The sequence below is a fragment of the Squalius cephalus genome (assembly GCF_949319135.1).
Source record: "Squalius cephalus genome assembly, chromosome: 22".
Classification (NCBI taxonomy): domain Eukaryota; kingdom Metazoa; phylum Chordata; class Actinopteri; order Cypriniformes; family Leuciscidae; genus Squalius; species Squalius cephalus.
The window spans coordinates 21,151,467-21,175,857 of NC_137143.1; the positions used below are offsets into that span (position 1 = coordinate 21,151,467).

Below are 24,391 nucleotides of genomic sequence, written 5' to 3' on the forward strand. Positions count from 1 at the left end.
CCAACATATGCCCTCACACCATTGAGGAACTACTTCCAGATAACTTGTTTAACATCTGAAAGAGAGCAAAGAAACAATGAGGAATGTTAAGTCAATCCTGAATGTTTAATTGTATTGTTGTAAAAAATAAATACTTTGGTTGTGCTTAACTTCAATATAGATTTAAGTTTTGATCCAACTTTTGTTCCATACCGTATTTAAAAAGGGAATGTTCAAGACTGTTGTGAGAAATCCAAAAGCCATTGGGAAGAATGACCTACAAACAATGCAGATTTGTGTTATTTGTCAGTTTAGGAGAGGAACGATCCAAGAATGATGCCAATTCAAGCAGACAGATAGCATGTATTTAATAAAAATATAAAAGGTTTCAAAATGCGATTAGGCAAAATGCATCTTGGTTGGTTTAAAGTAAGAATATCTTAACCAAATGAGGCGCCTGCCCTGCACACATGGACAGGACATGATTCAACTACTCACTTAAATAGAAGCACAAAGCCATAGGTCTCCACTAGCATGCCAATACGAGGCCATCTTAGTAGAACTAAAGCCACACCTCCTAGAAAGAAGGCGGAGCTTCTGAGCTTCTGTCTCTGGAAAAAGAAGTGGACTGTCCTCCTCAAGCCAATGATGAAGGCCAGACCAGACAGAAACAGAATCTGAAACACGAGAGAAGGAAAATGTTCGGAAAGTACACAAAACTAAGAAATAAAAGTATGTGCACTATATTTTTTATGCTTTTGAAAGAAACATTTATGCTCACCAAGGTTGCATTTATTACAATACAGTAAAAACTGTAAAATTAACGTTATTACAATTTAAATAACTGCTGTCTATATTATTTAAAAAAAAATTATACAGTCATTACTTCAGTATCACATGATCCTTAAAGGGATAGTTCGGCCAAAAATGATATTTAACCCATGATTTACTCACCCTCAAGCCGTTCGAGATGCATATGTTAATCATGTTTCAGACTAACACATTTTCAGTTATTTTAGAAAATGTCTTAGATCTTTCAGTGGTTATAATGTGAAGCTATGGGGTCCACTCCTTCAAGTCCCAAAAATGTGCATGCATCCTTCACAAAAGTAATCCATCCGGCTCCAGGGGGATAAACGAAGGCCTTCTGAGGGTAATCCGTGCGGTTTTGTCGTAAAAATATACATATTTAAAACTTTATAAATGAAAATATCTTGCTTCCGGCAACGGTCGACGCGCGTTCACGGGAGATGGATGCCGGCGTATGACGTAGGACGTAGCGTAGGAAGCGTCGTGACTACGTCATACGCCGGCATCCATCTGCCGTGAACGCGCGTCGACCGTTGCCGGAAGCAAGATATTTATCCTTCGTTTATCCCCCTGGAGCCGGATGGATTACTTTTGTGAAGGATGCATGCACATTTTGGGACTTGAAGGAGTGGACCCCATAACTTGACATTATAACCACTGAAAGATCTAAGACATTTTCTAAAATAACTGAAAATGTGTTCGTCTGAAAAAAGATTGACATATGCATCTCGAACGGCTTGAGGGTGAGTAAATCATGGGTTAAATATCATTTTTGGCCGAACTATCCCTTTAAGAAATCATTCTAATATGCTGACTTCTGATTTTCAATGTTAAAAAAATTTGTGCTGCTCATTTGCTTTCATTTGAAATATAGGTTTATGTAACAATGTTAAAAATATTTACTCTGACTGATCAATTTAATGCATTCTTGCAGAATAAAGAAAAAACACCTAATCTTTTGAATGATATTGTATGTCATTTTCTGACACACTTACAGTACAAGTGATTGTAATTCATGAATTTGGGCCTTTCCATTTCTTGTCTTATTACCATTTCTGGATTGAATTAGCTGTGTTTAGCAAAAAAAAAAAAAAGTTTCATATTTGGTAAAAGTGACATATGGTTGGGCAGATCTCCAATTTTTAGAAGTACCCCTTTAAAAAACATTTCCCATGACCAAAGATCTAGCTTGTTGTGTCATATCTAAGCTCATTATAATACTTACATTACCAAACGCCAACAGGACCGAGTCAAAGTACAGCAGTATTCCAAACAGCACAAAGAACATGCCGAATCCTGACAGACCCACACCGATTTCTAGAATCCAGTTAGAACAGATTGTTTAGCTATATTTTTAGTTAATCAAGCAATTATTAATGTAGTCATTTAAAAGGGATAACATATTCTCATTCTGTTTATCAGTTTACAATAAAAGTCAGAATGAACATACCAGTGTCTCTGTGTTCAGTTGTAACTGCAACTCATACAGCGGTTCATTTATATTCAGTGAAAGAAAGACACTCACTCTGAAACTCAGTGATTGTGATCATGGTTTCCCCTCTGTTGTCTTTCTTGGCTCAGATGTCCCGGTTTAGGTTCCTTGGTTTTTACTGGTTTGAACGTTTCCCATAAATACTTGACTTTGAACCCTACCGTAGGGTGAACATTAACCAAACGTATTAGAATGATGATCACTTTATCTCCTTTACAATCTATCACAGTCCATTTACTCATTCATGTGTCAACTCAACCTCTGCCCTTATTTCCTTACCTCACATCCCACAAAAAATTTATTAATCTCTAATATGACTGCTAATGCTGCCAAAAGTAGCCTACACCCTAACACCTTTCACAATTTGGTAATATCCCCTGTCCCCCAATCTAAATAACTGGAGTATGTAATGTGCTTTATTGGCATGACAAATAATTGTATATTCATATTAGCTGTGTTCAGAAGAAAATAGTGCAAAACAAAATAGTCATTTTATCAGAGACCCTTTTGGTAGTTAAACAAAATTCTGGCATAGGCCTACTTGATTCTGACTTTTCAAGAGCGACATTCAAAGGTCAGATATTTTACTAATATTCCCCGTTGCCCATGTATGGAACCTTGTTTCTGCCACAGAATAAAAAATAAAAAAGGTAAATGTGACTATCTCACAAATATGACTGAGTTTATGTCTAACAATTCTTACAAGATATAAACTCTCTTAAAAGATATAAACTCGCAGTTTTGACTTTTTTCATACGCTTTTCTAAAACGTGGCGACGTCTACTCAGAATGCAATGCTCGATGACATTGTTTCTCCATTCATTTTCTCTATAGGAAAATTAATTTTGAACAATAACTTTAAACCTTTAAAGACAGGCCTATTAACGGCAGAATTCTTAGTGAAAAACCCCATAATCTGCTGTACACAGTCTTGTCCTTAGTCTTTTTTCCTATTTTCAAAAACTTTTTTGCTTCAAACCAAAGTTTGTAATGTGATTCACCTTGTAGCTGATTGGCTTAGTTCATGGCTTATAAATCTTTAACGAAGACTTTTTTTTTAAATCCCAGAATGGGAAAAATTTATGGAAAAAATAAAAGGGGGCGGGAACTGTTGCACTCATTGCGCATTCCATTTAGTCACCGCCATCATGTTTTAAAACACACTCATGAGCGTACAATCATATAAAAGTTTCATTTTACTAGCTTGGAAACAACACAATGGTGAAAGTGAAAGTAAAACTCAATGAAAAATTGCACTTCATTCAAGATACGTTTTCCACACCAGTCCTGAGAGCGGCTACGGCAGGTCATAACACCGGAAGCGTTCACCATTCTAATGTGTTTTTAACTGTATAATATGAATTTTCACATCTCTATTTACTCAGCATTATCTCTTGTGGAAGTGTGAACAAATGCTCAAATGCATTTTGCTAACACTTTACAATAAAGTCCCATTTGCTAACATGAATTAACAATGAGCTTTTTGAAGCATTTATTGATGTCACGTATTGAATTGTTCATTGTTTGTTCATGCTAGTTCACAGTGCGCTGACTAATGCTAACAAATAGAACTTTTGATTTTAAAAATGTATTTGTAAATTTTTCAATTAACATTGACTAATATTAATAAATGCTATTGTTTATTGTTAACAAATGAAACCTTATTGTAAAGTGTTACCAAGATCTTGGTAACAAAATATCTCTTTCTTCCTCTTTCCGTCCTGCCATTGACCTCTTTTTTTTTCTTTTTGTACCTCAACCATAACCCGTTCCCCTCCTGGCATCTATTGAAACAACCCCCAACAAGCTCTTTATTTTCCATTACACAAATCCCTTCTCAGTCTGTGCACTCATTTGTCCTATCCTCTGTTTAACAAATGCAACAAAGTGAACTGTCCTTTAACCAACTGATCTTCACAACATGTTACTTCAATGCCTTAATACTTTCCATTAGAATGTCTATCATAAACATATTAACATACTGTTTGCTTTACAGAAGAATTTGAATTTGTCTCACATTTGATGATGTTTACATCGATTACTTACAACTACAAGTGGCGCAGGAATGATTGTGATCATAAATATGATGGGATTTCTATGAAAAAAAAAAAAAAAAACATGTTGGAAAGATGCATTGACTGGCGTCTGGCTCAACACTATGAGTTTCTTTGTGGAGTATTCCATTTCCAACTGCCAGAACAAGAGTAAGGCCCTGTGTCCACCAAAGCGTTTTTTTCACGTGGCTGGTGTATTTTCCCAGTTGTTTTCAATGGGAGTGCTATTTACCTCACAAGTTGACCTCTAGAAAGATTTGCCTGTTTGAGAAAAATGAATGAAGAAAAGTGTCATGTTTAAAGGATGGCTGTTCTGTGTTTAAGGTTCAAAAACTGATACGAACAAATGAAGGTTTTAAATACATTCGCTTTATTGCATGAGGGTACTTCTAAAGCAAGCACATGAAGTATTAATTTGTTTGATTTGCATAGCTCAAGCAGTCTTGTTTTTTTTACTTAAAATAGCAGTAAATATGACATACAGTGTTTTGATTTAAAAATATTTACACAGAACAATGTGCTTATTTTGAATTAGATATTCCCACTTTATACGCTACATATTTTATCAAATATTAGACATATCTGTTTTGACTGTCCAACTGCAACTTTTGACCATTTTTGTCCAATTACATACAAAATAACACTTAAACAAGGCCTTCAAAAGGATGCTGTAAAGTTTTGGTCAATAAATTAAAAATATATCAGCCTCAATTCCCCATAATACGTCAGATCAAAACTCTCTTTAATCATTTTATAAATGTAACCAATCAAACCCTTATTTATACATCATAGAAAAATATGCAAAGCACTGTTCTTGTTTTTCTCTTTCTGAAAAATGATAAAAATAGATCTCTGTCTTCCCCTTCAGGGCTGTTTTTGCTTAAAAGTGATGGTGAGTAATCTGCTTCTCTGAAACTTGTCTTTCATTTCCAGATGTCATACTGTGTTTTTAGCTTGATTCAGGTTTTTTTTTTTTTTTCTTTCGTTTTTTTTTTTTGGAATAAGAACAAAATAATATCCATGACTTTACCTGACGGGAGAAATAAAAATGACAGTATTTTTCAAACAATTTTTCACAAAATATCTCATACACAAGCGAAGGCCAGTGTTTAGTCAAGAGTCAGACCTAAGACAGACTGATTTCATATTTAAAAAAAAAAATTAAAAAAAAGACAAGCAGAAAGCACAGTATGGGCTAACAACTTGCATGCCATTTCAGAGGTTTCGATATGGTGAAAGATCGAAGTACAAAACAGGAGATTTTTATTGTTTGGCAAATTGTTCTTTACTTTACGATACATTATAATCAAACTGCTTGATTACAGAGGTAATTACCAGTGATAGAAAAATAATCCAAAATATTGTTCCATTTAATTCCATGTCAATCTATATTTACACAAAAACTGTGCCACAGCAGAAAAAGAAAGCCAGATGAATCTCTAAATGGCACACTGATCCACAAATAAGGGCTTTGATATTCTGTTGGGGCAACAGGTTACATAATTTAAAGTCAGTACTGTATATACAGGCTGTAATGCAAGTTGCTGGCCCTGCATGAACACGCATCGTTTCAACAAGCAGACTTACAACTCTAAGGACACTTCCAATGTTTGGGCTTCTTTTCTCATTAATCTAACACACACGCTCACAAGTATTTAGGTACCATTATTTGGTAACAACTGTCCTAGCAGTAAAAGCACTATGATGAGTCCACATGGCTTTGATGCAAAGATTAGAGTAATAGTCATATCAATATATATGCTTTCTTTATAGATACACACGGTACTTAAAGGCCTGACAATGGTTTGAGAGACTGCAATGTTGACTGGATGAGGGTTCTCAAACCCTATAGTGAAACCGGAGAGGATAGTGGGAAAGAAGGAGGCCAGGAGGAGTCACAGTGAGTCTGGCCTAAAAATTGATGGAGGGGAAGTGCCCAATGCCAAGTCTTCTTGAATCAACAACATCCTTCGGATCAAAACAACAACTGTCTGCGATTGTTCCCAGTTCCGATCGAGGCTAGTGTTTTGAACACAAATAATAATCATCCCAGCGGTTCCAAATCTCTCTCATGATGACTTGCTGATAAACTGAGCTTTGACAACTTTGCTGTAGTCCTTGGTCTGGTTTACACAACTTCCTCAAGCATGGCTATTTTCCTCTGGTCGCGCTCTTTCCTGTCACGAACGTGCTTGTGTCTGCAGAATCCACCCTGAGCAGCTGTAGCATGAATTTGCTGTGTGTACTCCAATCACTTAATGTGACCGAGAGCAGATATGAATCTGTAAACATCGTCCACTTCCTGGCTAGTTTGTAGCTTTTTGTAATATGACTGCCATCCTCCGAAACCAAGTCAAAACAGTTGATTAATTCAATTACGTAGCCTAGTTCTGCTGTGGGTTACGCACTCTGAATACGGAGAGCGCGCAGATGTGGAGGCAAGATGACCTCGTGAACAACCCTCAGACATCCAAACATATTGAAATATTTCTCTGCTTGGTATTGTGTAAGTAATCAAAAGAAATACAATGTTTGATGAAGGCAAAACATATGTTCTTGGTGTTCAGTGGGTTTTTTCCATCTTTTCTTTGTCTGCTGGACACTCAGAAGGGCTCACCGTCAAATTTGACAGCTGCAAGAGCTTGAGCTGGGAAAAAAATGTGACATGCGAGAGAGAAAAAGAGAAGAGGAGAATAAATGTATTGTCAGAAACTGTCATATTTCTTTAGTTCAAAGAACTTCAGCTGAACGTTTTTCAAGCACAAAAATGATACTAAGGCCAAAAACACACTCTGTGGAAGTATGTGAATGCATTATCACGGATAGTTCACCAAAAAAATGGAAATTCTGTCATCATTTACACATTGGTCCAAACCTGTATGATTTAGGCCACGTTCACACTCAAATCCAATTGTCCATCCAATTGGAAACTGAAACAGATTTCCAGAAATGCGATTTGAATAGGATTTCAAACCACATATAAATGTAGCTCGAAACGGATTTGTAAAAATCACATTTCATCTGATTATTTTAGCCATTCACACTTGCTAAATCTGATCGGATTTCAATCGGATATGCACAAAAAAAAATGGATTTGGAATGAGTCTGAATGAGGCTTTACTTTCTTCTGAAGAACACAAAAGAAGATATTTTGAATAATGTTTCAACTGTTTTTTTCCGTACAATAAAAGAGTCCGAAATAACACTAAACCCCATTGGCTTTCATTGTATATGGACAATTTTGTGTTACGCCGAAGAAAGTCAACGAGAATTTTCAGTTTTTAGAAATCTGTCAAAATGTATCAAACGACAATTTAAAATGCAACACAAGTATGTGCTGCCACTAGGGGAACATTAGTGTACATGTGTGTACAAATTTTTTACAAAATGTACAAAATTACTACTCAATAAAACATTTTAGAGCTTGGCTTAACTAGAAAAATGTATAATGTATTGTATTCATTATTAAAAAAAAAAGCCCATGTAAGTTATAAGATTTTATTAATATATATGAGGGAAAAAATTGTTTAGGGTGGGAATTAAAATAAAGCAAAAAAATTAAAAATATAAGATATTTCTTATTTTGTCTTAAATCACCTTTAGTCATCTTGAAGTTTGCTCTATGGGCCCCAGACCCTTGGTAGAGAACCACTGAGTTACATTAAACACACTGTTTATGGCAGGGCCTATATAGTTAAAATTGACTTATGTTTATAGATAGCTACTTGAATAATAAGGTCTGGCTTAATGGCACTTTTTTTTGTCTATTGAGCTCTGAGGTTTGCTACCATCAGAGAAATGCAAGTTAAATACATTCAAAGGGATTACACTTTTGCAATGCGTCTGGTTAAACATTCGCATCTGCGTTCACACACTTGTGTTGAGCATGTTTCTGGCCAAGCAGTTAATAAAATTTCACAAGCGTTGAAGCCAAAATATCAGCATCTGGTTTCCATGTGGTTATAGCAGCTAAAATGCTCCTTAATGAACCAAAGGAGAAACGTAGGGTTTGCAAAGTCCACTGTAGATCATATGATCCACATGGTCCAAATGTGTAATTTCAAACACCAGGCCTTTCAAAATTCTTGTCACGTTTTTTTTATCATCACTGGCTAATGTCATGAGCTGATTGCAGCTTTTAGGTTTACTGTTAGTCTGTTTACTCTTGGTGTCAAAACTTGTCCATTGGAAAAAATGAAAAATATACAGAATGAAAGCCAGTCAACTCGATTGCAGGATGTGTTTGTGGAGTAGCCATAAATCCTTGAATAAATATGCAGTTAATTATTTTCTTTTAGAAAAATACCAAAACAGGGTGGTGTAAACACCCCAATATTCTGAGCGTTTATATTTCTATCTCTACTGAAAGTAAAATAAAGCAAAGACAGTAATGAGTAGGACCCAGGAAGAGAGTTTGTGTAAGGAACTGGAAGTGAAAGGAAGAGGCGGGGTTTGTTGTGCAGTGGGCGGGACTCACCTTCACACACTCATGATGTGGGAGTAGTCAGCAGAAGGGGGAGGGACCAGGCTGGTTGGGGAGGCAGGGGGACTGGGGACGCACTGGGCTGCAATGCAGTGGAATCATGGGGGGAAAATATCAAAAGGAATGTATGCCATGAAGCAACTGAAAAAGGATTTGTGGGACAGAGAGGTGATCATATACTGTCCTCTCATGGAGCCACAACACAGAAGGTAAAATGAATCCATGCTAATTGTATTTCTGACTTAAAACAATATGGAATAAAATGAAAGAAAGCTATGAAGGAATGTCCAATGCATGATCCTAAAATTAGCATGAATTTTTGCATTTTGGCTGCTTTTAAAAATCTTAATCTAGCAATTGAGATCAAAGGCATGTTAAATTGAATATAAATGATGTTTGTTCTCTCTGCCTTTGTCAATTCATATGTGTTCTGATGTTTAATGATTTAGTGAAGGTAACAAACCTGAATATATTCATAGTCATTAAACTCTAGAGCAGTTTCCCAGTGAATCGAAATGGAATTAGACAGTGTGCTTCAGTACAGAGGTCACACATCTAGATGTTATCTAAAAGCTTCATTAATATATTGCAAATGCAGATTGTGATAATAAAAATAAATCACATTATCATTTCCTTTTGCAAAATAACAAATCTAATAGTTCAAAAAATAGGTATAATTAAAGTGCAAGCTCAGCACTGAAGTGTGGTGAAAGTGTGCATTGAGGACATTGAGGACCATGTGACATTAGAAGGGCATGAGGGTCAGACAGTGATCAGAGAGTAGGGGTCACAGTTCGCCAGGCTCCTCTGGGCGGCAGGCTTCCTCACCGGAGAGAAGCCGGCTACGGCGGGACGCCTCGGCGGCCAACGCGCAGGAAATCTCGATGCGTTTCTCCTGCTCATGAAGCTGCTGCTCCGGGTTACTGGATCCCTCCACCGGCCCGTCCAAAACTGGCACCACATTTTGCAGGCTGGAGAAAAGACAGATCATCCATTAATATACAATAAAGAATATATATATATTTCCACAGATGTGATTAAAGTCTATTGTTTTAAAGGTTTTACCTAAGAGGAAATACTATCATGATTTACTCAATGTTGTTTCAAACCTATTACCTTACATTTTCCAAAGAACACAACTTTTATGGTGTGTTTTTATACTTGTATTTTCACAGCTTGACATCGTTTTAAAAGTTTAACGGTCCCATTTTGTTCGGCAAGTGCTGCGTATGGTTTATGGCAGTATAACAAATGGGTTTGGACCAAACAGAACAAAAACAAAACGAAGGTTACTGGCTGTGCAATGAATGAGGACATGATGTGCATCATACTTTGATTTGGCAATCAGTGTCTTGATTCTTTCAACTTTCTTCTGTTTTTCCCGCTGCTCTTCTGGGCTGAGCGGTGTACTGGGCTCGATGTCCAAGTATCGCTCAGGGATCAGGACTTTATCTGGCATTGACAACTGAAAAAACAATGAAACAAAAGTCCTTGCATATCATTCACATCAGCCATTATAAAACAAATGTAAAATTGCTGGATGATGTAAAAAAAATTGTTGTTCAAGTGCAAATCAGTGCTGCCATGTGTCCTCTAGTCTAACCTCTTTGTTGAGATCCAGGTCATAGTGTTCAGGCTCCACGTGTCGTCGCAGGCGAGCAATTTCTTGCCTGGGTGACTCCACACCACCTCCCCTCACGGCCGCCTCAAGATCCTTAATATCCACCTCATCAGCTGTTACTCTCCTCCGCACCTGGATAACAGGAACAACAAGTGGCTCAATGCTTGGCATGACTTAAAGTACACTGCAAAAAAATCTATTGTTTTCATATCTTCAATTACTTTTATTTGTCTTACACCAGTGACAAATCATTTCATGTTTTAAGCATATACTTTATGGTACCCAATTAATGTATTAATTATTATTAGATATAATATATCAATTTACTTAATTTACTACACTCTTAAAAATAAAGGTTCTTTTTTTGGCATCTATGGTTCCATGAAGAACCTTCAACATCCATGGAACCTTTCCATTGCACAAAAGGTTCTAAGCGCAAGTAGTTTCTTTAGATTTTTTACCCTTAAATGCATACCTCGTGTCTTTAGTGACCCAGGACGTCATTTACTACCCTCATCTTTATTCATTTTTTAAAGTTAGACATCAATCTTCTTAGTATTGCTCAATCAATTCATTATAAACAATATAACAAGAATTAAATAATACAATTATAAAAGAATGCCTGTTTTCCCACAAGGTGGCAACGTCTGATACACAATGATGAAGTGATGTTTCACTCATAGTTACCGCAGGCAGAAAACAATAGAATACACAGTATTGAAATACTGAAATGGCTCAGCGATTTACTGCAGAGCAAGTACTGAACGCAATAAAATACTAGTGTCACTGTCACTTAATGCTAGATCTGGTAAAGTAGCTGACAGCGATCAAAATATTGATTTTGAAGACATTGAAAATTATAGTTTTGAGAATATGTTTGAGATGGTGAGGAAATGAGCTCTGACAAGGACAGTGATGATGGTATAAAACATCTTCTCAAACTAAACCCTTCCAAGCTTCAAAAGGTATCAAAGTGTACTTTATTTTATTCTTCTGTAATTGTTACTCTAATATCAGAAGTATAATAATATAATAATCAAATATATAATATATATTATCAGGATAGGAAGAGATCCATGCTTGTTAGATATAGATCCACATCGCTAAAGACCCGAATATGCAATAATGATTGGCCAAACAATCATGCATTTAAAGTTTAAAATATTCTTCACACTAAGAGAAAAAAATGGTTCTTTTAACAACTGTTTACTGAAAGGTTCTTTGGGGAACCAAAAATGGTATGCCACTGCTACTTTTGGAAGCGTTACTTTTATTTTTAAGTGTGTAGTAAAGTAATTTTATTTCAAGTTGTGAAGTGCCTAAATGATCAAAATTCAATAAGTAATAAATCTGACCCTAATAAAAAGTGGGAGTAAGAATTCAACTCAAAAGCATGAGCTACTGGTAATAAGATGCACTGCTAACCAGCTAGCCTTGCGTAAACTCATGATATGTTTAAGAGTATGACGCTAACCACTCTGTAGTTAGTTGAGTTGCTGGAGAGGTTGAGGCTACGCCTCTTGTCTCTGACGGAGCTGCTCTGGTTTCTTCGTATCCTCTCGTTCTGTTCCTCCACGCTCATTTTCGACTTCACTTCTGCTGGGAACACCGCACTCTTTGGCCTCTCCTGGGACACACATCAAACACCATTACAGGCTGTATTCATAAATGACTACTTATAATGCCACATAGTCCTATTCATACTGAATCTAAACATATAATTTGGATCTGTAACCAATTTATGTTATAAATTGGACCTACTATATTTTATAGTTCATTATACTTCATCATACACTCACCTAAAGGATTATTAGGAACACCTGTTCAATTTCTCATTAATGCAATTATCTAATCAACCAATCACATGGCAGTTGCTTCAATGCATTTAGGGGTGTGGTCCTGGTCAAGACAATCTCCTGAACTCCAAACTGAATGTCAGAATGGGAAAGAAAGGTGATTTAAGCAAGTTTGAGCGTGGCATGGTTGTTGGTGCCAGACGGGCCGGTCTGAGTATTTCACAATCTGCTCAGTTACTGGGATTTTCACGCACAACCATAGGGTTTACAAAGAATGGTGTGAAAAGGGAAAAACATCCAGTATGCGGCAGTCCTGTGGGCGAAAATGCCTTGTTGATGCTAGAGGTCAGAGGAGAATGGGCCGACTGATTCAAGCTGATAGAAGAGCAACTTTGACTGAAATAACCACTCGTTACAACCGAGGTATGCAGCAAAGCATTTGTGAAGCCACAACACGCACAACCTTGAGGCGGATGGGCTACAACAGCAGAAGACCCCACCGGGTACCACTCATCTCCACTACAAAAAGGAAAAAGAGGCTACAGTTGAAGACTGGAAAAATGTTGCCTGGTCTGATAAGTCCCGATTTCAGAGACATTCAGATGGTAGAGTCAGAATTTGGCGAAAACAGAATGAGAACATGGATACATCATGCCTTGTTACCACTGTGCAGGCTGGTGGTGGTGGTGTAATGGTGTGGGGGATGTTTTCTTGGCACACTTTAGGCCCCTTAGTGCCAATTGGGCATCGTTTAAATGCCACGGCCTACCTGAGCATTGTTTCTGACCATGTCCATCCCTTTATGACCACCATGTACCCATCCTCTGATGGCTACTTCCAGCAGGATAATGCACTATGTCACAAAGCTCGAATCATTTCAAATTGGTTTCTTGAACATGACAATGAGTTCACTGTACTAAAATGGGTCACCAGATCTCAACCCAATAGAGCATCTTTGGGATGTGGTGGAACGGGAGCTTCGTGCCCTGGATGTGCATCCCACAAATCTCCATCAACTGCAAGATGCTATCCTATCAATATGGGCCAACATTTCTAAAGAATGCTTTCAGCACCTTGTTGAATCAATGCCACGTAGAATTAAGGCAGTTCTGAAGGCGAAAGGGGGTCAAACACAGTATTAGTATGATGTTCCTTATAATCCTTTAGGTGAGTGTAAAATGTATATCTATTGTTGAATAACTTTTACATTTAACAAACAATTTACAGATTTAACCTACCCTGGAAATGTGACCGTTGGACACCTTCCCATTCCTCCGTTGGACGGCATCAGAGTTGTTTTTTTCTTCTGAAGGCGACTTGGTCCTAGGTGGAACAATTCCAACTGCGAGGAAAAAGTCAGTTATACACTATATTTTAGACAGACGCCATTGTAAGGCAATGCAGTTTTGTTGGTTCCTTCCTAGGTTTATCAGTTGGCCATTCTATAAGCATTTTAGAATTCATCCTAGAATTTTGGGATTTTAGAATTTAGCTTTGTAATACAAGATTTTAGATTAGTAATTTGTATATTTTAAATATTGGTCTATTTTTTGTTTAAAATCCTTAAATTATTTAGTACTGATGTCTCATTGTAACAGCAAAATAATTCAACTGTTTCAGGAAACTGTAAAAATGCTAAGGTCAATGAACAATAATAATAATATTCCAGATTTATCCCCAACTTCACATGCTCAAAATTAAAATTGACAGCCATTCTTTTTACCTTTATTCTGGTTGGATAGCCGGTCTTGCTCTGTCTCAAAGTCGCCGGCCTTTTCTCCCTGTGAGTTGTAGTTGTGCTGAAACAGAACATAGCAAATATAAACCCTGATAAAAAAAATATCCTAAAGGAATATGCAGGATTGCTAATTGAATTTCTGTCATAATTGAAACCAGCCACCCCAAAGAATCCTGACAGGATGAAAAAATAAATAAATAATAATCCTCTAAGAATCAAACTGAGAATCTAGTTGTTAAATCTTATTTGATTCTTAGCAGATGCTTAATCTGATCCATTTGGATTAGATTCATATTATGATTTAAATGCCTTCCCATACCTACATTTATCACCTAGGGAACCATTTCCCACAAAACCACCCGCCATTTAGCACAGCTTTTAGCAATTCATTACCCTAACAGTTTTCTTAGCATAGATGAAAAAAGTATGAAAGAAAAAAAACAGTCAGCATGGTGCACAGTGGGGGCTTCTACAGGTTGCTCAAAAGCATGATGAATAGCATCCTGTAAATGCATGAAGCTGTTTGGGCGAATATGACTATACGTAAAAGCAATGGAAGCATTTCTACAAACCACAGCACTGATAAACGCAACACTAGCACTGACACGAGCAAGCACAAATTAAAATGGGTACTAAGGACAAAAATGGTGCAACTACACAAGTCTGTATATGAGGGAATTTGAGCTGTCTGCCAGCACACACACACACACATTAGAGGGAAAATGGGAACTGTTATGGAAGACAAGCTACTCTATCTGATTCATTTATTCCAGTATTTTCTATATCTTACAACAGATGTTATATTGTGATGGCGTTTGGTTTGAGATGAAGTGATAAACGACAAAATGATAAATATGTAAAAGCAAACAGAGATTATATAAAGTTAAATAGTACAGCAGAAGGAAAGGGAAGTTATCAAGTTAATGAGTGAGCGTGAAAAGGAGATGTTGTTGAGGTTGCAATAATGATGATGGAAATGGACACAGTGGAAGTATGATTCCTTGTTCTCGTAGTGTGGCCGCCTTCCTGAGGTACCTTTCTGCTGCGGAATTCTTCCTCGTTCTTGTAGCCTTCGTGCTGGATGCCTGAATGGGGGCCCATACTGCGCAGCCAGGCATTGCTGTCTAAGGGAAGGGGAGGGACAGAGGGGGGAAAGGACTGGGAGGACTCCAGGGGCTGGTAAGATTTAGGAAGTGGAGGTCTTGGAGGACCAACCTCCTGTAGTGGAAAGGCAGGAGAAAACAAACAAACAAAAAAAAAACAAGGAAGTTGGGAAAAGAAAGTAAAGTTTACGGAGAGAAAAGGTATAAAGCAGAAGGGAAAGAAAGGCAGGGAGGAGGAGAGAAGAGAAGGAATGGAGAGAGAGACCACTGCATCAAGAGCGACTAAGCCAGGTGGAGGGCGGAGAGAGTCATGGGAAGCATATTGGCATGGATCCCTCACCACAAACGCTAAGCAACACTGACCTGCACACGACCCACACATGTACTTTGCATTTTGATAAATCACTGCTAGCAAAGGCAACTTGAGTGAGTTTAAATGGCTAAGGCCATTTGTTTTAACATGGAAATCCTTTGTGACCTAAAATTTGAAGTCTGAAAATGTGCAGTTCAGTCAGGTGCTGATTTTTCTGAATAAATGGTATGTGCTAGAAGCCAGAAAAGGCATAAAACTCTGGGTATATTTTGGTAACGTATCACTGTAGGAGTGGGTCGCCTATGAATACTAGCAAACACGCACAACCAAACGATTAAGAGTGACTACAGCTAAGTAACAACAAAAAACAGAATCGTACAGCCAGAAAACAGGTATTAGACACAGAAATCCCATTTCAGGCCATTTAATCATTATTCAATTACATTAATTCAATTCCTGATTAAGCTCATTGTGCTTTATCTTATGCTAACAAGCTAATTGAGAGTGCAACAGTGCCCGTCCACATTTTCAGTAGCCTTGGTTCCAAGAAGCCATGGACCAAACCATGTCAAAGGTACAAGACTGTTTATTTAACAGCAATCCCATAAAGCATTGCGAATTACACAACTGAATTAAAAACATTGGAGATTTTTTTAGTTTTTCACTAGGAATTCTGTTTTTGAGCATGCTTATTTAAAAAATACATTGAAATAATGCAGGCTGCTGGCTTCAACAAAAACATATACCATTGATTTACAAACTTCCCTATGGACAAAATAAATGGGATTTTTACTTCCGTAACCCCACTGTTGCACTCTATTATGGACTCTTTTAAAAATAAAAGTCTTTTGAAATTATTACCACGACTCCATGGCATTGGACTATGGTTAGGGTTTTCTTTAAATGAGCCCAGTACAGCAAATATTAATTATTGTGAATAAGGAACAAATCATGCTGTCCTGAATAAACAAAAAATAGAAAATCCTTCAAATGTAAAAGCTAAGTCCTATGATCAGCCTTGATTTAATTAGAGGAAACAGACTAATTGAATATCCCCTTCTTCGTTTAAATGAAATGTTTTGGTACTAGAGAATATGCTATTGTATTGTTTTCTGTGCACTGTAATGAGTAACAGTGTCTTCCATTGAAGAATAATGGTGTGTGAAATACCTCTGTGGCCAGCTGTTTAGTGGGAGAGGCGTGAGAGCCAGGGACAGGAGAGAAGGGGCTGAGAGGACTCGTCAGACTCACTGAACTCAAGGGACTTGCAGGACTGTTTGTGCTGAAGGAGCCGGATGCTCCACTGGCTACTGGAGACAGAGACAGATAATAGAGTTAAGGACTTATGTCAGGACGTCAAAACTAACCTAATATTCTTCCCTGTAATGTGCTCCACTTTGCTGCTGTTGTATTCTAATAAAACATAATCAAATCATAAAACTAATGATGTTTTTCTCTGTTTCCCAATTACTTAGACTGTTTCACAATGTATGCACAAAAGGTATGAAAGCGCCGCAGGATAAAAATGGAAAATAAAGTGATTTCTGATTTATTGTATTGACAATTTCCTTTAAAGTCGTCATTAAACGGAAGTAGCAATAGTTTTTTCTTCTCTTTTGTGATGTTTATCCGAGTGAAACGGATTCTCGAACAAGAAAAAAATGTAGGACAGGACTAGATTTTACTCCATCAGGAATTGATTGAATCGTTACAGGTTGTCTCAGGCAGTTTTGTGGGTCACACATTAAAAGTAACGTGAGATAAGTAATTAGATTACTTTTCCAAGTAACTAGTAAAGTAACACATTACTTACTCAAATAAGTAACGCAAGTTACTTTGTTTTCCCATTTATTGACTGACAACTCTTGTCCCCATGTTGAGAGAAATTGGGAATAAAGGTGTAGAGGTGTTGTGTGCGCTGTGTAAACATGATGGTTATTGTAGTTCTAGACTAAATGTGAACATGCATTTACTCATCTCACCTGCACAAAAACTGAAGTGAGATGCACAAAGATTTTTTACTACCCAATGTCTTTGCTGCTGACCTTCAATGATCCCATTGAACCATACTAATAAGCAAAAATGACTTTAGATAAAAAATGGAGGGCAGAGACTTGGTTCTATCCATTGATTGTTGATTGGAAGGAGGAAGATCTGAATGTGAACTTTCAGATCATTTTAAGAAAGGTTTGGTGTTTAAACTGACTAAATGATTGGAGAAGTCTGGCGTACTCACCAGAGAGAAGTCTGACGTTTCACCGGAAAATCCAGTTATGAAATTTTGATTAAATTACAAGCCAGTTGGAACAAAATGAAACGCATTTAGAAAAAACAAAAGGGTGAATTTTCATCTCATGCAGACTTTAATATTCTTCTTCTTTCCAACCAATTTTTTGCTGTGTTTATGTGTGATTTAGATCATCTGACCTCTGTGTTTGGCCGTGTCCGTTCCACGAGACGGGTTGTTTTTGTGCAGCCCCTCCAAGACATCCTGAACCCTCCAGAACTCTTTCTGAATGTGCCTGTGTACCAGCTCACTCTGGGAGGAGAAGAGATTCTGTTAGACAAGCTATTCATTGAAACAGAAAAGACACATGCATTATTTAATAGTGCTGTCAGGATCATTATAAAAATGCATTTTTATTCACATTAATAATTAATAAGAATCACAAGCCATTCAATTATTGATTGCACAATTAATTTCCATTTAAATAAATGTGAGCAGTCCTTGCATTTGCACTACTAGCAAATAAATAGGTAACTGCTATGGATCATAATTTAGTATACTAATTAATTCTGTATCGTCAAGGTCACATTTTTTACTATGATAATGCCCACATCACACCACCCATGATGGATAAAGGTAAATCAATCATGTGAAAATGATCATGCTGAATACATGATGCAAATGGATAATTGCATGTGCCCGTGAATAAATGATCTGTCTAAATGAAAAGACGGCAGAAGTCATTAAGGGTTTGTAGTATAGGAGTTCAAGGTTTCCAAGAAAGTAATGATGATGTTGAAAACATGAGCGCCGCTGATGATGATGACAAACATGGAAATCAATATACCTGCCCTCCAGCGTTCAGCTGCTCCCAAAGGTCACCATGGATGCTGTTCACATCGTCCTCTAGTGCCTCGAACTCCATTCGGGTGGTGGTCAGGGCCTGTAAAGAATGCAAAGAATATTTAAGAAATATCTATTTTCAAAATCATACAATTTAACATTTATTCAATCAACAACACTAGCTTTGATAATGTGCTAATGTGTTTTCATAAAACTGTTAAATTGTCTGTTTTCTTACACTGGAGGCCTGAGACAGCTCTCCTCTGATGTTTATCAGCTTGTTTTGTAGACTCTCCTTCTTCAGCTGAAGTTTCTCCATGGCCAGCGGCTGGTTCCTGTACAGCTCCATCTCCTGATGTGTGGCCACCAGCACCCCCTCTAGACTATCCTGGAGATTGCAGAAGACATTCAAGTAATGTTTGGTTTAGTATTTTTACGTTTTATGGTTTAAGTATATCATTTAATCAGAAATTACCTTTTCCATTCGCAAACGATGAACTACAGTCTCCTGCTCTTTCACAAGACGATTCTGCTCACACAGGCGGCCCAGTAGTTTCTGTACAGAGACAAAATGAAAATTCATGGGTCTGTTATGCCAATGACAATGATTTATATGTGTGAGTAATATGTATGACAATGAGTTATACATGTGTGCACCAAAAATTCTGTCTTTGATCATACAAATTGACTTACACTGGTTTCAATCTCATTAATCTTCAGTGTGGGATGTAGGTCACCGTACACATCATGAAACGGAGGCACCTATAACCAGATAAAATAAAATAAAATGGAAATATTAGTGAAAATGAGTCTTCTGATTGTATATACACTACCAGTCAAAAGTTTTGGATCGGTAAGATTTTTAATGTTTTTAAAAGAAGTAAATTCTGTTCACCAAGGCTGTTCACCGTTTATTTGATTAAAAAAAAATGTAATATTGTGAAATATTATTACAATTCGAAACAGCTTTTTTCTATGTGAATATATAGTAAGGTGTAATTTATTCCTATGATCAAAGCTGAATTTCCAGTGTCACATGATTCTTCAGAAATCATTTACATTTTTATTTCAGGATTCTTTGATGAACAGAAAGTTCAAAAGAACAGCCTTTATCTGAAATATAACAATAAACACTACTGTTCAAAAGTCACTACTGTTCTTTTGAACTTTCTATTCATCAAAGAATCCTGAAAAAAAAATTGTACACAACTGTTTTCAACATTGATAATAATAATGAATGTTTTTTGAGCATCAGATCATCATATTAGAATGATTTCTGAAGAATCATGTGACACTGAAGACTGGAGTAATGATGTTGAAAATTCAGCTTTGATCACAGGAATAAATTACACTTTACTATATATTCACATAGAAAAAAAGCTGTTTGTAATAATAATAATAATAAATTGTAATAATATTTCACAATCTTACTGTTTTTTGTATTCTTAATCAAATAAATGCTGTCTTGGTGAGCAGAAGAGACTTCCTTTAAAAACATTAAAAATCTTACCAATCCAAAACTTTTGACTAGTAGTGTATATATATATATATATATATATAAAGAGCATAATATTATTAATATCAATAATCGTTTTAAATAAATAACTTTTAAAATAAATAAATAGATACATTATTTATTAGCCATTGCAACGTGCTGTTTGCATTATTCAGCAACAAAAACCATCCCAAATGCTGTGTCAATGATAAGCCCCACTGTGTGAAGGCTATATACTGAACAATGGCTTTCTTGCTGGATGATGTGAATGGGTAAGACACACACACAGAGGACAACAGCAAGACGGCACGATACACAATGACTACACAATGGAGGGTGTGATATAAGGCAAACAAGCACTGGAAATGGTGGGATTCTGGCACATAAATAAAGCGAAAAGGCTGAAAACCAATCGAAAACCAAAGACAAACTGAAGATTGTGGCTTAACTTGTATCACTGAACTTGAAAACTATCACTTAAACCTAAAGCACTATCGAAACATCCAACATGCCACATCGACCAGGAAGCACAGAGAGAGGCAGGCTCCATTACAGCCTCAGAACAGCCTCGTTTGAGCCTAACTTTGCCGGAAAGAGACTGAAATGAGGTTTGGTGGTGCAGGAATACCAGGTAGATCAGCAGCCTGCCTCTCTAGAGGACTCTCGACTCTCTTACTTGTGAGAATAGCTTTGTTCGAGGAGAGGAACGCTCAACCATTCTGGTGACCATGCCGATTAGGTGATCACCATCTGTCATCTAGGGCAGAACAAACCATCATTCATCTGGCTATACACCTGACTTTGAATATGGCCGACTTCGGTGGAACCTAACTTATACTTCACAGCAGGTAGAAGAGAGACCGGGGCTAGTTGTCACAGTATTTTTTTTCTATCAAGTCCATATTAGGTACACTACCGTTCAAATGTTTTTACACTACAGTTTAGGTCGGTAGGATTTTTTAAATGTTTTTGAAAGAAGTCTCACTAGGGCTGCATTCATTTGATTAAAAATAGAGTAAAGATTTGGAAATGTTCTTTAGTTCCACAACTACATCTTCTTGGAGATAAATCAGTGGTAACCAACCAACCATTTATCGAAGAAACATTTAAGAAACATTTCACAGTAGGTGTGACAATGTGCCTCAATGAAAATGTGGCATCCTTCCCCAACCTGGCATTAAAAATAATAATTTCCAGAACTGACAAAAAAAACAACAATTAAAGACAATTAAAAACCACTGCTAGAGTAAACACATATTTGTAAAGTTGAACTCTTGACTCGAAACCTTACAACCTTGTTACAGCTTTCCCATGTGAAAACTACGAAGGAGCTAAATATAGCAGTTGCGGCTGTGAACGTCACATGCAACCGTAATGAAATTAGAAAACACTTTCAGATCAGTGTGAGAACTAACACAGAAGGGAGAAAGGGAGGAGAAGACAGTGGTGCTTTACAAAATGTTTGAAAGGACCATGACTACATTTACGACGTGGTTGTTTATGTTATTCTGAAGTGGGCATCCAAACATCAGTCAGTCTGTTCTTTATCAGAACACCTTCTTAATGTGAATCCAACAATCAAAAGCTCTGCTTATGTCTAGGTTTGAATACCAGATTTCTAATGTGGTCAAAAAAAGTCGACATGAAATGGAAGTTGTGATAGACTTTTCTTCCCTATAATTGTGTCGTATATCAGAGAGAAACGGCTTTTCGAACAAAAAAAAAAGTTGATTTTGTCCATCGAGAAATGATTGGATTGTTGCAGTTTGCTATTGCTGTGATGTCATGTGAGTGACAGGTTGTCCTGCCCTCGTCAGAGAAGATATGTTGTTTGAAAGAGGGAGGGAAAGCTATTTTGACTAAAGATTATGAGGGCACATGAATAAAAAAGAAGAAGATGTGCACATATAAATCATTTATAATAAATACAGTAATTTGCCAAGGTGGGTTGCTCTAGCTCGCTCGGTTTTGGAACAGAGCATGTGCTGTCAGCATTGAAACTAAGTTGTGTTTTTTGGATCAAGCCTACCTGCTGATCTAGGTACTCCAGGTTCCTCTGAAGCTGCACGTCTAAAATGTCCTCCTGATGTGTGTTAAACCCAGCAGCAGCAGCATACAGCACGCAAAAGCATCAGATGGAGGGATGGAGACCGAGACACAGGAGAGGACACACACATGCTGATCACGGCATTGCTAATCACAGCACAGCGTGGTGCATCACGCTCATACTCATAAGAACAGACAAGTACATGCCCTCAATTACAAGCTATTGCACATACAAATGATCAGTCACATGATCACATGATTTGCTGATTCTCAATTGACAAGGCTGTAATCGGCTTGCACCATGCTAAATACATTCACAAATGCTTAAAAGGTGCTGACTTACCATTTTACTGTGGAGAGATGCTGGGGATGCCGGGTAGTTATAGTGGTACATTCCTTGGCTGTAAGAGCGACGATCTCCAGGGAAATCGTACTAAAATAAGAATTAAATATGGTAATTTAGTGTATGCTGTATATACACATTTAATATACACTATTTTTGAAATAAACACTTTCATTTAACAAGGATGCATTAAATTGATCAAAAGTGACAGTCATTTTTTTTAAATGCTACAAAAGATTCCTGAAAAACTGCATCACGTTTTCCAAAAAAATATTAATGAATATTAAGCAGCACAACTGTTTTCAACATTTATGATTTCTGAAGGATCACGTGACACTGAAACGCCGATTTTTTGGATAATATGTTATCTTAAATAATATATTTTGTAGTGCAAGTGGGCAGTTCTGCAATAAGGTAATAAGCTGCAAAGTGGACTAACAGTAGTTTGACAGCACACGCACATAAAGAATTCAAAAGTTTAAGAAAGTTGCCAGTCAAAATTATTCAATTGAGGTGCTCTGGTTATTGTTGTCACTATATGGATGCTTAGCTGGTTGACAGGTGCTTTACCTTAGGTGAGCTCAGTGACCTGCGGAGTCCGTAGACCGAGGGGTCAGCATAAATACCCTCCTCTCTTATTCGGCTGGGTCCCCGATCAAACCTAGTGCTGGGCGATCGGGCAGGAGAGGCGAAGCTGTGCGGAGAGTAGGGTCCTCCCGATGAGGAAGAAGGCGAGCGAGGGACTGACCGTGAGCGCGGCTGTATGGAAAGCCGTCTCATAGAGTTCTGTGCAGAGTCCAGCTGGGGGTAATAGGCAGGAGCTTGGGGTCCCATCATCCACTGAGGGTCTCGAGGTTGACCGTATATGGGTCCGTCTCGCAATGACCTCCTTCTCTCTTCCACGGTCCAGCGAGGAGATGGTCGGTTGTACGCAGCCGACATGGAGCAGATGCTCTCGGGTCGGACACCGGGTGGGTAGAGGGGATATTCATCCATATACGGAGGCCCGCCGTACACGCTGTAACAGTCTGCTGACATACCGCGGTTCACTGTGTAGTACCTGGATGGACTGAGAAGCAGAGTGATTATAATTAATAACAAATTAGTGAAAATCTAAATAAAAATAGACTATTTTTCTAAGTTTGGGGTCAAAGTCTATTAAAATAACTGTTTCTATGTTAATATATGTCAATTATTCTAAATAATTCATTATTTTTCAGCAGTCATTACTCCAGTCTTCAGCATCACATGATATTTCAGAAATCATTCTAATATGCTGATTTGGTGCTTAAGAAACATTTCTTATTATTATCAATGTTGAAAACAGTTGTGCCGCTTAATATCTTTGAGGAAACCGTTATACATGTTTAAAGGGTTATTAGATTAATAGAAAGTTCAAAAGAGCAGGATTTATTGGAAATAGAAATATTTTGTAACATTATGAAAGTATTTACTGTCACTTTTAATAATTGAATGCATCCTTGTTGAATAAAAGTATTAAAGGTATAGCGGAGGATTTTCTTTTTCCGGGTGGATCATCAAGACTATTGGTCCTCCTAAGTGTCAATCATTCTGGTGATATGTTTACGTAAGGCCGTCGTACGTGCTCGTGCACACGATTCACACGATGGCGTGCGCTCAAAACACAGGTTGGGCTTCCCACTGATGCCTCAGTCGCGAAGTTTCTACTTGACAGGTAAAGTTTGGCATGCTATTTGGAGAAATCCATTTAAAATCACTGCTAGTAAAAGTTAATGTAGCTCGTGCATACGTTTAATAGGCGTTCCCTCTCGGGAGCAGGTAGAGTGTTGCGCATGTGCATTTTTTCAAAAAGTGGAGAGGGCGGTTCTTTTCTAAAATTCGGGAAAATCCTCCGCTATACCTTTAATTTCTTAAAAAATTCTTAAAAATGTATTGACCCCAAACTTTTGAACAGTAGTGTATATATACTAGCATTACTTAAGAAAAAATGAAACTAAACTAAAATAATTTGTTTACAACTCCAAAAAGAACTTAAATTCCCATACGTTTTTGCAATCTACTTACAT

The 24,391-nt window shown here is 37.3% G+C and overlaps 2 protein-coding genes across 22 annotated transcripts in view; both read right to left on the minus strand.

Annotated features, from left to right (window-relative positions):
- golt1a (golgi transport 1A) lies at window positions 1-2,409 on the minus strand. The gene is made up of 5 exons (XM_079856764.1): window positions 2,315-2,409; window positions 2,015-2,106; window positions 478-656; window positions 193-256; window positions 1-55 (listed from the first exon to the last, which is right to left on the minus strand). Exons 1-5 carry the CDS (start codon window positions 2,337-2,339, stop codon window positions 14-16), a joined length of 402 nt encoding a protein of 133 aa, XP_079712890.1. The 5' UTR covers window positions 2,340-2,409; the 3' UTR covers window positions 1-13.
- A 3,073-nt stretch (window positions 2,410-5,482) lies between these two features.
- Window positions 5,483-24,391, minus strand: part of plekha6 (pleckstrin homology domain containing, family A member 6) — a 98,780-nt gene continuing 79,871 nt past the window's right edge. For 9 of the 21 annotated variants that reach the window (XM_079857160.1, XM_079857143.1, XM_079857156.1 and 6 more), the window contains 18 exons: window positions 22,914-23,412; window positions 22,344-22,433; window positions 21,984-22,037; window positions 19,153-19,221; window positions 18,935-19,015; window positions 18,698-18,847; window positions 18,464-18,559; window positions 17,817-17,928; window positions 16,560-16,699; window positions 15,009-15,191; window positions 13,959-14,034; window positions 13,474-13,577; window positions 11,914-12,066; window positions 10,422-10,571; window positions 10,150-10,283; window positions 9,647-9,789; window positions 8,813-8,900; window positions 5,483-6,982 (listed from right to left, as the gene is read on the minus strand). In XM_079857160.1, the coding sequence (XP_079713286.1) occupies window positions 8,815-8,900; window positions 9,647-9,789; window positions 10,150-10,283; window positions 10,422-10,571; window positions 11,914-12,066; window positions 13,474-13,577; window positions 13,959-14,034; window positions 15,009-15,191; window positions 16,560-16,699; window positions 17,817-17,928; window positions 18,464-18,559; window positions 18,698-18,847; window positions 18,935-19,015; window positions 19,153-19,221; window positions 21,984-22,037; window positions 22,344-22,433; window positions 22,914-23,412 (2,320 nt within the window). In that variant the 3' untranslated portion in view covers window positions 5,483-6,982; window positions 8,813-8,814. The remainder of the gene's footprint in view (window positions 6,983-8,812; window positions 8,901-9,646; window positions 9,790-10,149; window positions 10,284-10,421; window positions 10,572-11,913; window positions 12,067-13,473; window positions 13,578-13,958; window positions 14,035-15,008; window positions 15,192-16,559; window positions 16,700-17,816; window positions 17,929-18,463; window positions 18,560-18,697; window positions 18,848-18,934; window positions 19,016-19,152; window positions 19,222-21,983; window positions 22,038-22,343; window positions 22,434-22,913; window positions 23,413-24,391) is intronic. The other 12 variants (XM_079857144.1, XM_079857158.1, XM_079857155.1 and 9 more) reach the window with 3 other exon arrangements.